The 16386-nt window shown below is 42.0% G+C and overlaps 1 protein-coding gene across 1 annotated transcript in view; it reads right to left on the bottom strand.

Annotated features, from left to right (window-relative positions):
- Positions 1-916: 916 nt before the first annotated feature.
- LTA4H (leukotriene A4 hydrolase) overlaps positions 917-16386 on the bottom strand; it is a 48873-nt gene continuing 33403 nt past the window's right edge. Inside the window, exons 10-19 of the mRNA XM_044679542.1 lie at positions 13108-13178; positions 11758-11869; positions 10002-10146; positions 8930-9033; positions 7658-7728; positions 7071-7125; positions 5618-5713; positions 4456-4538; positions 3439-3543; positions 917-1182 (exon numbers count right to left, since the gene is read on the bottom strand). Coding sequence (XP_044535477.1) covers positions 1065-1182; positions 3439-3543; positions 4456-4538; positions 5618-5713; positions 7071-7125; positions 7658-7728; positions 8930-9033; positions 10002-10146; positions 11758-11869; positions 13108-13178 — 960 coding nt within the window. The 3' untranslated portion in view covers positions 917-1064. The remainder of the gene's footprint in view (positions 1183-3438; positions 3544-4455; positions 4539-5617; positions 5714-7070; positions 7126-7657; positions 7729-8929; positions 9034-10001; positions 10147-11757; positions 11870-13107; positions 13179-16386) is intronic.

Here is a 16386-nt window from a genome sequence, read left to right as displayed (position 1 = left end):
TGAGGTCTCCTCCCTACCCACTCCTTGGTTTATTGACTAGCCCGTGACTGCAGAAGTATGTAACTAGTGTGGAAGAGTAATAAATAGGCCTATTCCCCCAGGTATACATGCCACGAACAGTTAGCACTGCAGCGTGCTCCCCGTGGCTGTAGGCCAGCTGTCTGGTACATCAGCTAGACTCAAGGAGCAGGAAAAGGCCAGCCTCGTGACTACCAGCACGGAGAGGGATGTGCCATTCCCCTCATTTTGGGGAGGACTGATCTTTCTTACAGATGAGGAAACTAAGGTGGGTAGCGGTTCCGTGATTTGCTCACAAGTGTCCGAGGGAGGATTTACCTCTGTGTGGTTGCCTCCTAAAAAAATAAAGTCTGCCCCCGCCAAAATCTACTGGTTTTGAAAACCACCACCAAAAGGACTAAAGAATCCGAAGGTGCTCTGGACCTTGTCAATTGGAGAGGAAAGTTTGGAAACCAAGCAAAGAACTAGTACCCAGATGGAGGAACACACCAAAAGCTGACCCCGCCTCACGGGGCCGGCGCCAGGCACAGGGAAGGGCTCTGTCCTGGGGACCCCCACCCTGAAGGCAATCCGTCTGATTTCTGTTCACAGGTGATTGTCAACTAACTCTGTGAGGGCACGAATTTATTCCCAAGTAAGATGTTCAAAGACTGAAGAGCTCAAGCGCTCACACCTCCAAGATTATTTAAAAACTAGAAGATGGAGGGTGCTGAACTCTTGGACGGCAGCCGCTTTCAACTAAGCAAGTGAATCATGCATGAGGCACATCTGTGGACGGGAGCTTGGGGCTGGGGTGGGGGCCCTCTTCCTCTCACGGGTCTGACATCTTAAGAACCACTAAATGTGGCAAGTTTTCTAGCACTGTGGAAATTCTTTGTGACAAATGAGGGGCAGCTTAAAAAATTTTAGCTTGGTTTTATTTTGGCAAAAATCACTGATACAATAGAAAACAAATGTGCACGTAAATGGGAATGTGATTACAAAGCGAGTCACAGACTATATGCTTCGGTCATTCACTGGCAGGCATTGGGCGGGCAGGGAAGTCCTCAGTCCACTTTCAGATCCTTCCCCACCAGCATGGCAGTCACGGGATGCATACTAGCTTTGTGTCGCTGATAGGTACTGAGAGCCTGACCTCGGGATTTATCAAAGGCGGCGAGATCCCTGCAAAAGATTTGTACATACTTTAATACAATGCAACATTTGACTTAATTTAATACGAGGATAAAATGCTCCATGATAGGCTAAGAGACATTGTGCATCTGTTTTTGTGAATTAAAAAACAAAAGGAGCCAGTAATCGAGGACATGCTTACTTGTAAGCCTGCATAGTTCCTAAAGCGAATATTCAAATACAGTCTCTAATATCCTTTATCAAACTGGACTCCAGTCAATTGAAATCCCAAGATAGGAAAGTTCTTCTCTACCCAAATACAGGGCTGTGTTTTCCTGTAATCTTCTGAACATTCCTTCCACCTCCAGAAGAGGGGTGGCTATGCCCACATCTGGCCTACAAAGGGTTTCCATCTCAAAGAATGAATTATTGGCAACAGCAGTACTTTGAGAGAAGTCATGACAAAGCTGGTGTGGGTCCTCACTGCTGATAGAGACTGCAAGCCTCCCCCAGCTTCTCGGGCGGTCTCTGGGGGCCGCTGGGGAAATGTTCTCGTATCTCTACAGGAGACAGGACAGACGGGGCAACAGACTGGGACCTAGCAAGTTGGGGAAATACAATTCAAGAATGGGTTTGGCAGCTGGAGGAAGTGACAGTTAGGATCCCAACTGCCTCACAGATCCACCTAACCAGGGAGTCTCTGAAATCAAAATAAGCGAGTAATACGGGGACCAAAGCATTTATGAACACGACTTTAATTCGATAAACTAAAGTTTGAAAGAAGGGGAAAAGGGGTTTCTATTCTACTAACCTATGGGCAAGCCCCAGGGTCAGGGAATGAACTTATCTACACTAAGCTTTAGACTATAGCAGGGCACAAGGAATATGAGGAATGGAAGTGGGATCCTCACTACTGAGGCCTGTCAAAATCCAGCCATGATTCAGCTCTCCCAGGACCTCAGCCAGTACTCCTCAATTGGGTAAGTCAGGGAGCTAAACCAACCCGAGCTGACCAGCAACCCTGTTTAGGTTTTATAGTCTCAACCTAACTCCCCACAGGCAGGTGATTTCTTCCTTCAGGATATTAGGATATCAGGATACAAACTCCATTTCCCCTGGGGTCTCCCAGCCAACATGCAGTCCATCTCAGAGAAAGAAACTCTTCCTGCTTCCCCATTCCATTTAGAATTCTCCAGCCTTGCTTGCAAATAACTAATCTTAAACATTTTATTAATTTATCTTACAACAGTTGGGAAATACCGGGGTTGATCAGAGCTGTTATCCTGCATCTCCACAATGTGAAATAAATGTGACAGATACGGAGCAGGCCTTGGAGTCAGCAAGGTCAGAGTTCAAGTTCTCCCCCTGACAAGTACAAACTGTACAAGCCTCAGCAAGTCACTTCCCCTGTGGGGAGGGCTCTAGATCTGGCTCTCAACTGTAAGAGGCTGAGATAGTGGTCTCCATCAATGAAAGCAGGGCATCTCAGTGACCTTTGGGGTCATTGGAGAGAACGAGCACTGAACCCACTGACTAGACTGGATTTTTTAAACTTTCTTAAATAACTTTTTAAGGATTGCTGGGAAATCTTCCCTGATAACAGCACTGGGAAAACTGATCTAAAAAGCCTTATGGATAGGCTTTCCTCAAAAATGAACTAGAAGCCATAGTCCCCATGCCACAATATCATCACCATTGTTGTCGTCATCATCATCACATGGATTTCTTTATACAAAAAGTGTTTTAATCACAATTTTTAAAAAATGTGTTTGTTTTTATGGGGTTGAAAAGCGTTTTTTCCCATTCATTCCTAAAACAGCTCAGGACATGCCCTAGCTGCCTTGCCATTTTTGTCCCTTACTGTGGAGGCACTGCCTCCGCTGCAGCCTCCTCTTCTCCCTGCCCCTGCCCCCAGTCCCTGAAGCTCATCACCCTCCCCTGTAGAATGTGAGCTCCTGGGGGCTCAGTGGATTGAGAGCCAGGCCTAGATACTGGAGGTCCTGGGTTCAAACCTGGCCTCAGATACTTCCTAGCTGTGTGACCCTGTGCAAGTCACTTAGCCCCCATTGCCTAACCCTTACTGTTCTTTTGCCTTGGAACCAATACACAGTATTGATTCTAAGATGGAAGGTGAGGGTTAAAAAAAAAAAAAAAGTAACATGAACTCTTCTACCTGTCTTTCAGTCCTCAGCACTCAGCCCTTAGCCCTCACCAAGTAAATGCTCAATAAATGCTTGGTCTGAATCTTATCAATTGACCCATCATCCTCGTGTCAGGGCTCAAGAGACCCTGATGCTGAGCTCTTACTTGAACAAGGGCCGTGTAAATTTTAGTCTTCCTTGTCCTGTCGCCATTTCTAGGGCCAGAGGGATGGCGTCCTCCCACTTGGACTGGATACAAAGGCGCAGCCATCTGAAGAGAGAAGACAAAGCATGAGAGGCCTGAGAGTGGGCCTTGGCCAGGCATCAATCCTCTTTTTAATAGAAGCTGAAACTGAGGCCCCAGTCACACAGGTGACTCTGTCAGTGACAGTCAGAATTTGAACTCGGCAACCCTTGACTCTATAAACACGGATGGTCTCAAAGGGCCTGATGTGGTGACTTCCTCAGTTTTAATTTTGGGGAAATTGAAGTACCAAGAAGTTAAGTCCTTATACATGTCACACTGTAAAACTGATAGAACTCAGTGTAAAAAAACAACACTCAAAACACACTGTACCTGATTTTAATCCTATTCTAATCCCCTTAGACAAAACAACCATCAAGTAATAATAGTTAATTCTCAGAATAGATTTATAACAATATCTCAGGCAGAAAATGATTTCTAGATCTTTTCAGAAAACTTGAAGTTCAATCTGCCAACACAATTAAATTCCTTTTAGAGCACTTCCCCTCCTCAAAGGGTGCTTGAGATTCTGAGAGCCCAGTAATGAAATGTGATTCTAATGTCTGATCCATTGGGATCTGACAGTTCAGCCACAGCACCACTGTGAACTTTAATTGGGGAAAGACGAGGACTCTGAGTCAGAGAACTAAAGTGAAAACTTATAAGAACAGAGGGGAGGGACGGAGGTCATTTTGGAAGAAAGTCTTTCCTAATGTTGTTAAAGCATCATATGTCCATGTCCCACAAATGTGAGGAGCGTGACCCTCCCCAAAGATCTCAGTCCATTTCCCAACAGTCTGAATGATTTCTCTAGATTTATCCAGAGAAATTCCCCGGATTTATGACTGTGACTTTCTCTGCCCTCCCTTTCCCCATGCACTAAATGATTCCACTGTGGAATGTTTCCTCCTTCTAAGAGTCCACTAAAAGATTCCAGACCTGAAGCGTAGTTCAGAATTTGTGACAGCATTGAAGTTGTACAGCTCCTGCATTCGCTTTAAATGTGGTACTGGCATTGGTGCCTAAAAGAAAAACAAAGCATTACAGGCCACTTCAACTGTGTTTTTTGGAAGAAAGAAGTTGGAGACAGAGAAATGATCTTAGTAGAAATACCAAGAATTTTATAAATTGAAAGAATTATATTGGATATGATCAAATGGAACAACTGATTCAGGAACAACTAAGTTTTGTATATGTTTGTTATTATTAAGAAAGTTCTGTGAGGGGGCAGTTAGTTGCCTCCGTGGATTGAGAGTCAGGCCTAAAGATAGGAGGTCCTGGGTTTAAATTTGGTCTCAGACATTTCCTGGCTGTGTCACTTAACCCCCATTGCCTAGCCCAGTGATGGGCAACCTTTTGAGCTTGGTGTGTCAAAATTTGCCAAAAAAACAAGCATAACTCAGGTGGTGTGTCACTTTGAGAAAAAAAAACAACCCATAATTTTGTGATATTTATAGTTTAAATAACAAAAATGTATAATTGTAATATATAACTGTATTTAATAAACCAAAATAAATTAATATAGGTAGAATTGTCATCTATAGTGCACAGAATGTCTACACTACACTACAGCAAATGTTTCATCCCTGCCACGCGGTCCCAGACTTCTCTGTATGCAGCCCCATGCAGCTGCGTGTCATCAAAAATAGCTATGTATGTCAGTGCTGACATGCATGTCATAGGTTTGCCATCACCAGCCTAGTCCTTTTACCCCACTTCTGCCTCAGAACCAATACACAGTACTGATTCTATGACAGAAGGAAAGGACTTAAAAATAGTTAAGAAAACATCATTCTCAGAGGGGGGGGGGGGGTCTTTCAGACTTCACCAGATACTGCCAGAGGGGCCTCGAACACAAAACAGGTTTAAAAGCCCTGTTCTGTAGTATCTCTGGCAAACGATCATCTGGCCTTCCCCTGAAGATTTTACATGCCAGGAAAAAGAGATCACAGGTTGGAAGTATCAAGTATTTAAATATTTTTAAAGAAATGCCTTTTTATAGATAATGTTTTTATTTTTTCTTCCCATGACAGGCTCTAATATTACTCTTGACTCTTCCCATCATTTTAATTTCCAATACTTTGATACACAGAGTACTCACCGCCAATAGCGTCAATGCTAAAAACTCAATCAACTGATGAGATGACATATCTTTTATGTCTGCTGAAGAAAATGTGCTCAAATCATCTTCTTTGGCCTAAAAACAACAACGAAAAAACCCCAAAGGCTCATTTTATCATCTAGGTTTATAAATAATATATGGGTACATGTATTAAGAACCAGAACTAAATCCAGCTTCCAGTATAAATATAATTGGTCTTCATAGCTTCTCCCCAAGAGCCTATAGATGCTGCTACTGTATATTTAAGAGGGAACAGAATTTTGAATGGACTCATTCCTCCATTCCTCTTTAAAGATACAGTAGTAGCATCTACAGTCTCTTAGGGAGAGCCTATGAAAACTAAGGTCACATAAACAAGTAGAAAACAAATGATTGTGGTTAGAAATTATAAAACCCCAAGAAGCAGTAAAGTAAATCATCCCTTTCCTTCTTGCCAGCAGAATAGGGTTTTGAGGTTTTTTTTAAATATATTGAAAGAATTCAAAATAATTTACAAGTTACTTTGCCAAAAATTCTTGGGTCGGGGATCAAGCTATTTTTCTGAAAAACTGAAAGGTCACAATCCAAGTGTCACCTCTAGTTTTCCACTCAAGCTTAGCATTGTGCCTGGCACAATACTCGACAGCTGGCTTCTTTCATTGCTCTTGGGAAAGAGAAAAAAAAAGAAGTAAGATTCATATCCTTCTCCCATTATTTAGGACAACCAAGGAGGCATGGGAAGAGCAGGAGTTTGGAGCAGTCAAAGCTTCTAACACCTCAGGAAGAGAGACATGTGGATAAGCTCACTTTCCAAGTCTGAAAGGTATATTTGTAATAATAACTCACATTTATAAAGCAACTTAAGGCTTGCAAAGCACTTTACAAATGTTATCTCATTTGATTCTTATAAAAGAACTTGGGAAGAAGGTGCTATTATCACCTGTATTTTTCAGCTGAGGGAGATTCTGTAACTTGCCCAGGGTCACTCAGCTAGGATATGTCTGCAGCAAGATCTGACTTGAGGTCTTCCAACTCCAAGACCAAACCTTAATCCCCTACACATCGCTGGTAGTCAATACCACCTCTCTGTTGACTAACACTTTCACAATAATGTGTCAGAGAACATGGTTGATTTTTGCAGGGGGTCAAACTAAGGCCCAAATCCAAACCTCTGGTTCCTGAACTCAAAACTGAAGCCAATATGTTGCCCTGGAAATGCGCCCTAGGAGCCCCAAGGCTCAGCACTTCAGGCAGTGTGGCAGTGATGGAGACTCATGTCTGCCTGCCAGCTCTGCTTCCCTACAAGGGAGCTTCTTGGGAGATCCAATTGGCAGCAGCAACCTTCCCAGGGCCAGCTGCTAGGTGACATCATGGAGAGTCCTGGATAAGTCATTTTTAAAGAAGAGCCTAGAATCCCACAGGACTACTCTTAGAATCCCACAGGACTACTCACTGCGATCCATCGTTGGCTCAAGTCAACACAGGCTTTGGTTAGAGTCATATCATACCTGAAATGAGGGAAGAACAGAGTTTATGAAGACACAAATATCCATCTCTTTTTACTCCATCAAAATATCCTCAAGATCAAACACAGGGGAAGAACAAGGAAGCCTCGTGGGCTTTTCTACCTGAAGCATCACAAGGAAAATCTGATCAACACAATTCAAGAGCTGAGAAATTGAGATGAATGAAGCTTCAAACTCAATGTGCCTTGTATTACTACAAATTGGTTGGAAATTCTCAACAAACAGCAGTCATGTACAAGGAGAGGGTGTGTGCAGGTGTCTGTGTGTCTATCTGTATGTGAGTGTGAGAAATGAGCTGTGGCTCTTTGGAGGCAATGAAGGGAGCCCAATCCCATTGGGCTCCAGTGGGAGAATGACCAGCATGATTCACGCTATTGGTGCTTGCCAGTAGACACGGTGGGTATGGGCAGAGCTGAGCTTCCATTCTACCCGCAGTGCCCACCAGTGACTGCAGAGGACAAACCCAGAAACTAGAAGGAGATGGGGAGCATCACCTTCTGAAGGAAACACTTACTTTGGCTTTACAGGCGGCAGGCCAGGAGAGTAGAACCAACCATTCCAGTCCACTTGATTAAGAATATCGGTCTGCAAGCAATTGAGAAAATTACCCAATCGCCACATGAGAACCTTCTCTGCCAAAATTGGGATCCCACATGAGTGCTAAAATCTTCAATATATGAGATTATAATGGATATCATAGTAGTATTAATATAATTAAAGAGATATTTAGACTAGTAGGTAGAGTGCTGATAAGACTGGGTACAAATCCTGTCCCCTGACCCTTACCTCCTATGTGACTGATTCTAGACAAGTCACTTAACCCCATGAGCCTTAGGCAAGTCTCTAGTTCTTGTTTAAGTTGCCATCTACACTAGCAGAGAGAACAAGAAATCCCCAACGCTGACAAAATCAGCTGTGTATTACAAAAATAACAGTAGCTGGCTGGCATTTATAGATTTATGTTATAGTGCAAAGCACTTTACAAATATGACTTCATTTGGTTCTCACAACCCTGGGAGGTAGGTGCCAGCAGGATCTTCATTGTATACTTAGTAATATGTAATTACAATAACGGGCCTTATGGCAAGATCATCTCTAGGTAGTTTCCAGAAATATGGGTGCTTCTATGTCTTGTGCTGTTGGTTTGCTCTTTGTTTTTGAGGAAGAGGACCAATGAAATCATGGGGAGATTTCTTGACTTGTTCTCAATTAGATTTAAGTAAGGCAGAGTGGCACAAAGTCATCAGCCTCACTCTCTCTTCCAGAGTCATGCAAGCCTAGTGACAAGACAAAAGTCAGGATGATTGGCAAAGGCCCAGGATACAGAGGATGACCTTGGGGTGTTCGACGTGTGGCCAAGTTCTAAGCCCTCTATGGCATCTGCTTCCACCAACTTCCCGGCCCTTAGAACAAATTGTTCTCATCCACCCAGGCCATGGGGCCTCATCTTTATGTGTCTGGGGTAGACCCCCCCCAACTCACTGATGGGTTTGTGGCCCAACTGGTTACCCTCAATATGCCTTCTGTATTGTGCAATGCTTTGCTGAATGATTAATTAGAAAATCAGGTTTATTGTAGAGAGAACAAAAAGGGAACATCTAATTGAGACTCAGAGGAAAATTCTATAAAATCACCAATGCTGTTTGGATCACATTTTAAGATTCAAATAAGATGAGTGCATTTAATTCCCAGAAAATTCTAGCCTGCTACCACCATTAGCAAAGTAACTCAAAACAGCCTTCACAAAATGTGTAACAAGAATAAGAAAATGCTGTTTCCCCCTCACCTTGTCTTTGAAGTGGGAATACAGGAAGGCTTTCCAGTCATCGGTAGTTAAGCTCTTGTAGGAAAATTCCTTAATGTAAGCTTTTAGGAATGCCAGGAAAACCTCTAAGAGAAAAAGGAGGAAAAAGCAGTCAATGAAAGGCCTCTACGGGCTCAGCACTTAGGCCAGGCACCATGGAGAGTTCCAGAGAAAGCTCTGATTTGATCCTTGCTCTTAAGAGGATTGTAGTCTTCTTGGGAACACAAGATTGACACATGAGAACCTGGCCCCGACAGAGGCAAAGGTAATGAGCATGATGTGAATGGGGGGAAAAGAAGAGGCCTGACTGGAGTAAAGGAGTCATACTAGAAAGTAGTGGGAGGGGGCAGCTGGGTAGCTCAGTGGGATTGAGAGTCAGGCCTAGAGACGGGAGGCCCTAGGTTCAAACCTGGCCTCAGACACTTCCCAGCTGTGTGACCCTGGGCAAGTCACTTGACCCCCATTGCCCACCCAGGAGCCAATACTCAGAAGTTAAGAGTTTAAAAAAAAAAAAAAAAGAAAGTAGTGGGAGATGAATGTGAACTGGAGGAAATACCCAAGGAGATGTGAGACCTGATGAATTCTCAAAGCATCATAAAACAGTGGGAAAAGCACTGGGGATGGAGTCCAGAGCCACCTCTGTGTTCTGATTCTATCTCTGACACTTACTAGCTATGTGACCTTAGATAAAATACTTAACCTCTCTGAAACTCAATTTCCTCATACACAAAATGAGGCAATAACAGAAGCAGCAAAACTCAGTGAACAGAGGATAAGTTTTAGAGATGGGAAGATCTAGGTTCAAATTCTGACCGACTGACTAGCTGTTGGACCCAAGGTGACTAAGACTGTGTTACAGGAAAGGTGTCCCACTGCCATGGAAACGTGCAAAGGCCATGCAGTTCTACAATAACAGGGCAGGTTTTGAGCCAAGGTGCAATTATGAAAATGGCTTTGACAGATGGCAGGCTGAGCAGAGGAGCTTAAAGGAAAAGATTTGCCTTTCTCTTCTTCCCTCAAGGACAAAAATAAAGCAGTGTCAAGCATTAATTACCTGGTCCTCCAAGAAGCTGTTCAAGATAAAAGAGTAGAGCAAAGCCTTTCTCATATGGGACAGAGGAATACACCTCATCAGGGTCCACATCCTTCAGGTTCACCACCAGTTTGGTGAAGGGATGGGTGTCTCCAAAAGTCTTGACCTACAAGAAATAAAATTCAGTGGACATGAATCTAGCTAGGCAGCTGGGAAGGGGTGGGGAGAGGAAGAAAGCTGCCACAATTTAGAATACTGAATCTGGAATCATGAAGCCCTGAGTTCAAATCCAACTTCAGACACTATTTATGTGACCTTGGAGAAGTCACTTCAGTTCTCTGCCTCAGTTTCCTCATCTATAAAATGAGGATGATAATACCATCTACCTTCCAAGCCTCTACGGGCCTTCTAGGATTGTATCAAATGACATAATAAATGCACAGTACCTGGCACATAGTAAGAGCAATATAAATGTTAAGCTATTATTATATAATTTCTGTTTGCCTCAGCTTCCTCATCTGTAAAAGGAGGATAATAATACTGGATAATAATAGCACCTACCTTCCAGGGTCATTGTGAGGATCCAATGAGAAAATAACTGCAAAGCACTTTGCACAGTGCGTGACTCAGAGTAAGAACTTTTAGCTATCTAACTGTTAGCTACCATCTGCATTATTATCTGTAAAATGGGAACAATAGTAGCCCCAGCCTCCCAGGGTCTTATTGTGAGAATAGAATGAGATAATATATTTGTAAAGAACTTTGCAAACTTTAAAGCACTACATAAATGTGAGCTATTATTGTTGTTGTTGTTGTTGTTATGGTACTCTATAATAAGCACAACATAAGTGAGTGTTGAGTGAACAAATGATCGCCTTTCCTCAAAGAAGACAGGAAAAATCTTTCTAGCACCTGATCACAAGTAAAGGGAAACTGGAGTGGTTTGCCTTTTCCTTCTCAGTTCATTCACACTAACAAGTAACAGCAATATTGTGGAATGATTAACTGTGAAAGACTTGGCTACTCTCAGCAATCCAATGATTCAGGACAATTCTGAGGGACAAAGAATGCTCTCCACCTCCAGAGACAGAACTATTGGAGCTGGAATACAGATCAAAGCATGCGATTTTCCCCTTTAGTTTATTTGGGTTTTTATTGGGGAATTTTGGTTTTCTCTGACTATTCTCTTACAAAAATGAACAATATGGACATAGTTTTGCATGATAATAAAGGTATAACCCAGATCGAATTGTTTACCAGCTCTGGGAGGAGGGAGGGAAGGGAGGGAGATGATCTGGATCATGGAACTTCAGAAAACTCATGTGGAAAATTGTTATTACATGTAAAAAGTAAAATATCTTTACCACAAAATCAATAAATAAAAAACAAAAACACAAGACACTAACAAGAAGCCATATAGTGACAGTTTTCTCTTTTATGTTCTAATCCCGTCCATCTCAGTGGCATTGACATATTGAGTGACACTGATCTAAAACGAGCTTTATGTCCTTTGTTCCTCTCCCTTATGACACTGATCGAATTCTTGTTCCTACATAAAAAAGATGCTTTAAGAATTAGCTACTGAGTTCCTAACTGTGTGGTCCTGGGCAAGTCACTTAACCCCACTGTTTGTCTCTTACTGCTCTTCTGCCTTGGAACCAATACTTAGTATCAATGTTAAGACAGAAGGTGAGGGTTAAAAACAAGAATTAGCTCCTGGGCATTACAAAGTTTTGTTGGGTCCTTGGAGAACAGCTCTGAAAGATGAGCAACTTACCGAATTCTGTAATTCTCCCCATCCTCCCAAAGCGTGGAAATGCCTGAACTTTTCACCAAATAATTGACCACAAATATGGCGTTCCAGGTACACAGTATGTCCTTCGTTTAACCTAGAAAAGGACAAGATGGATTTTCAACAGCAGAGGAGAGAAAGGTTTCCTTCACACAAGCTGATTTGTGTGTTTTGAGTCCCAGTCAATAAGCATTTATTAAGTTGTTATTCTGTGCCAAGCACTGTGCCTGGCGCTGGGGATACAGAAAGGGTAAAGCCAGTCCCTGCCCTCAAGGATCTCATAGACTAATGGAGGAGATCACACACACACACACACACACACACACACACACAACTGGACACAAACCAGGTCCAGAAAGGACAAATTTGGGGGGGGGGGGGGAGGGTAGTCAGAGAAAGCACTAAGAAGGATTAGAAAGGGCTTCTTAAAGAAGGTGGGCTTTAGGGGCATCTAGGTGGCTCAGTGGGTAGAAAGGCAGGCCTGGAGATAGGAGGTCTTGGGTTCAAATCTAGTCTCAGAAATTTCCTAGTTCTATGAGTTTAGCCCATACCTCTCTTCTGCCTTGGAACCAATACTTAATATCAATTCTAAGACAGAAGATAAGGGCTTAAAAGGCAGGTGGACTTCAGTTAAGACCTGGAGGAAGCTGAGGGAGCCAGGGGTTGGAGGGGAAGAAGAACTCTCCAGACATGGTGACTGCCATGGCAAATGCTTGGAACCTAGAGAGGTGGTGCCTGCATGAGGACAGCCAGGAGGCCCAGGGATACAGATCAAAGAGTACGTGATGGGGCGAAAGGTGTGAGAAGACTGGCCAGGTAGGATGGGGCCAGGATAGGGAGATTTAAAAGCCAAATAATGCTTCATATTTGATCCTGGCAGTGACAAGGAGCCACTGGTGGTTACTGAGTAGGGATGAGATGGTCTGATCACAGGTAAGGAAGATCAATGACAGCCAAGCAAAGGACAATCTGGAGACAGGAGAAAGCCAAAATAAAAGTAACTCTGATTCTCAGAGTAGGTCAGGCTGCACAGCTGAGCCCCAGACCCTACCAAGGGGCACCCAGCGAGCACAACTGTCTGACAGCTCTGGGGACCATTTGCCCCCAGAGAAGGGCTGCGTCCTCAGGCTGGATACTGAGTCACCCTACACCTGAGTCCAGCCAGGAAGCAACTGATTGTGGGTCAAGAACATGCTCTGTGCCTAGCACATGTCCAACAGAAAAAACTGGAGATCTAACGAAGGAGACAAGACGTCCATAATGTGTGCACAGACCAAGGATGATAAAGATCGGTTACTGGCTCTTTTTATTGTTACACCAATAAGAAAATCTTACCAAAAGTGATCCCAAGTTTTGTTTGTCACCAGGTTTCCCGTCCAGCTGTGAGAGATCTCATGGGCAATCACCTGAGGGGAGGGGGAAAAACTGTCAAGCTTTATAAGGGGACCCATCTTCGGCTCTCCTTAAGTGCATGTAATTCAAATTCTCTAGAGTTTAGCATCAAAGACTTATTAAATATATCAATGAATTAAAGAAAAAAAACCAAACCCTAAAAATATCATTTGGCCAAAAAGTGAGGGGAAAAAAATAGTTTACACATGTATAAACAAAATAAGACATTCAGAGATGTAAGGAATTATTTTTTTAAAGTTTAAGAGATAAGGACAGCTTAAGTGGCACAGTAGATAAGAGTGCCAGGCTTGGAGTAAGAAAGCTTGGATTCAAATCTGGCCTCAGCTACTTCCTAGTTGTATGACCATGGGCAAGTCACTTAGCCCTATTTGCCTAGGCCTTGCCTTTCTGTCATAGTTATGTAGATTAATTAAAGGTTAAAAAAAAATTAAAAGGATGTTCTTCCTTAGTCAAAATCTGCTTGTAGTAGAGATAAGGAAAAAAAAATCCTACAAGTATAAAAATATGTTGATCTTACCCCTTGATTCTATTGTGAAATTATCCAGCATTAACAGTCCCTGGGCTGAGGTCTCCAGACTCATCCAGCCATAAGTTTTCCTATTTTTTATTCCTTTTATTTTGACTTCAAGACAACACATTTTTAGAGATAAACGGGACTCCTGAAATCCCCTGGTTCAATCCCAGAGGGAACACAGGTCTGGACAAGTCAAGTGACTTGTCTAAAGTCACATCGTTAGCAGCAGAGAACCCTCTCTCAGTTCATGGTACTTTATAATGGAAGATGCTGACTCTTCCTATTTCTAGTAAATTCAAAACATGCAACTATTTAAATCAGGGGTCAGCAACGTATGGCTCTTTCTGCAGGAGCCATAAAGTCCATTTTTTTTTTAACACAATTGGTTTCCTTTTAATAGAGTATATCCTATTTTGTACCTTTTTTTTTTAAATTTAAACATTTATTAATATTCATTTTTAACATGGTTACATGATTCATGCTCCTACTTTCCCCTTCAGCCCCCGCACTCCCCCCACCCATGGCCGATGCACATTTCCACTGGTTTTGTCATGTGTCCTTGATCAAGACCTATTTCCAAATTGTTGTTAGTTGTATTGGTGTGGTAGTTTCGAGTCCACATCCTTAATCATGTCCACCCCGACCCATGCGTTCAAGCAGTTGTTTTTCTTATATGTTTCCTCTCCTGCAGTTCTTCCTCTTAATGTAGGTGGCGTTCTTTATCTTAAATCCCTCAGAGCTGTCCTGGGTCATTGCATTGCTGCTGGTACAGAAGCCCATTACAATCAATTTTACCACAGTATATCAGTCTCTGTGTACAGTGTTCTTCTGGCTCTGCTCCTTTCGCTCTGCATCAGTTCCTGGAGGTCTCTCCAGTTCGCCTGGAACTCCTCCAGTTTATTATTCCTTTTAGCACAATAGTATTCCATCACCCGCATATACCACAGTTTGTTCAGCCATTCCGAACTGAAGGACATCCCCTCCTTTTCCAGTTTGTTGCCACCACAAAAAGTGCAGCTATAAATATTTTCGTGCAAGTCTGTTTATCTATGATCTCTTTGGGGTACAAACCCAACAATGGTATGGCTGGATCAAAGGGCAGGCATTCTTTTATAGCCCTTTGAGCATGATTCCAAATTGTCAGCCAGAATGGTTGGATCAGTTCACAACTCCACCAGCAATGCATTAATGTCCCAATTTTGCCACATCCCCTCCAACATTCATTACTCTCCCCTTCTTTCATTTTAGCCAATCTGCTAGGTGTGAGGTGATACCTCAGAGTTGTTTTGATTTGCATTTCTCTAATTATTAGAGATTTGGAACACTTTGGGTTTATCATATACTGTCTTGCTGATGTCATTTACCCCAAGTCTATTCCACTGATCCTCCTCTCTATCTCTTAGCCAGTACCATATTGTTTTGATGACTGCTGCTTTATAGTATAGTTTAATATCTGGTACTGCTAGGCCCCCTTCCTTCACATTTTTTTCCATTATTTCCCTTGATATTCTTGATCTTTTGTTATTCCAAATGAAATTTGTTATAGTTTTTTCTAATTCAGTAAAGAAGTTTTTTGGTAGCTTGATAGGTATGGCGCTAAATAGGTAAATTAATTTGGGTAGAATTGTCATTTTTATTATGTTAGCTCGTCCTACCCATGAGCAATCAAGGGCTTTCCAATTGTTTAAATCCAGTTTTATTTGTTTGGAAAGTGTTTTGTAGTTGTTTTCATATAATTGCTGTGTTTGTTTTGGTAGATAGATTCCTAAGTATTTTATATTGTCTAGGGTGATTTTAAATGGTGTTTCTCTTTCTACTTCTTGCTGCTCTAGTGTGTTGGAAATGTATAGAAATGCTGATGATTTATGTGCATTTATTTTGTATCCTGCAACTTTGCTAAAGTTGTTGATTATTTCTACAAGTTTCTTAGTTGATTCTCTAGGATTTTTTAAGTAGAATATCATATCATCTGCAAAGAGTGATAGCTTAGTCTCCTCCTTGCCTATTTTGATACCTTCAATTTCTTTTTCTTCTCTAATTGCAACTGTTAGTGTTTCTAGTACTATGTTGAATAATAGAGGTGATAATGGGCATCCTTGTTTCACTCCTGATCTTATTGGGAAGGCTTCTAATTTATCCCCATTGCATATGATGTTTGTTGATGGTTTTAGGTATATACTGTTTATTATTTTTAGGAAAGGTCCTTCTATTCCTATACTTTTCAGTGTTTTCAATAGGAATGGATGCTGTATTTTGTCAAAGGCTTTTTCAGCATCTATTGAGATGATCATGTGATTTTTGTTTGTTAGACTGTTGATATGGTCAATTATGTGGATGGTTTTCCTAATGTTGAACCAACCTTGCATTCCTGGTATAAATCCCACCTGATCGTGGTGAATGATTTTCTTAATTACTTGCTGGAGTCTCTTTGCTAGTATTCTATTTAAGATTTTTGCATCTATGTTCATTAGGGAGATTGGTCTGTAGTTTTCTTTCTCTGTTTTTGATCTCCCTGGCTTTGGAATCAGTACCATATTTGTGTCATAAAAGGAATTTGGTAGGACTCCTTCTTTGCTTATCATATCAAATAATTTGTATAGTATTGGGATTAGTTGCTCTTTGAATGTCTGATAGAATTCACTTGTGAATCCATCAGGCCCTGGCGATTTTTTCTTAGGGAGTTCTTT

The sequence above is a fragment of the Gracilinanus agilis genome, chromosome 5 (assembly GCF_016433145.1).
Source record: "Gracilinanus agilis isolate LMUSP501 chromosome 5, AgileGrace, whole genome shotgun sequence".
NCBI classification, from domain to species: Eukaryota; Metazoa; Chordata; class Mammalia; order Didelphimorphia; family Didelphidae; genus Gracilinanus; species Gracilinanus agilis.
This window is presented reverse-complemented; position numbering and strand designations above follow the sequence as displayed.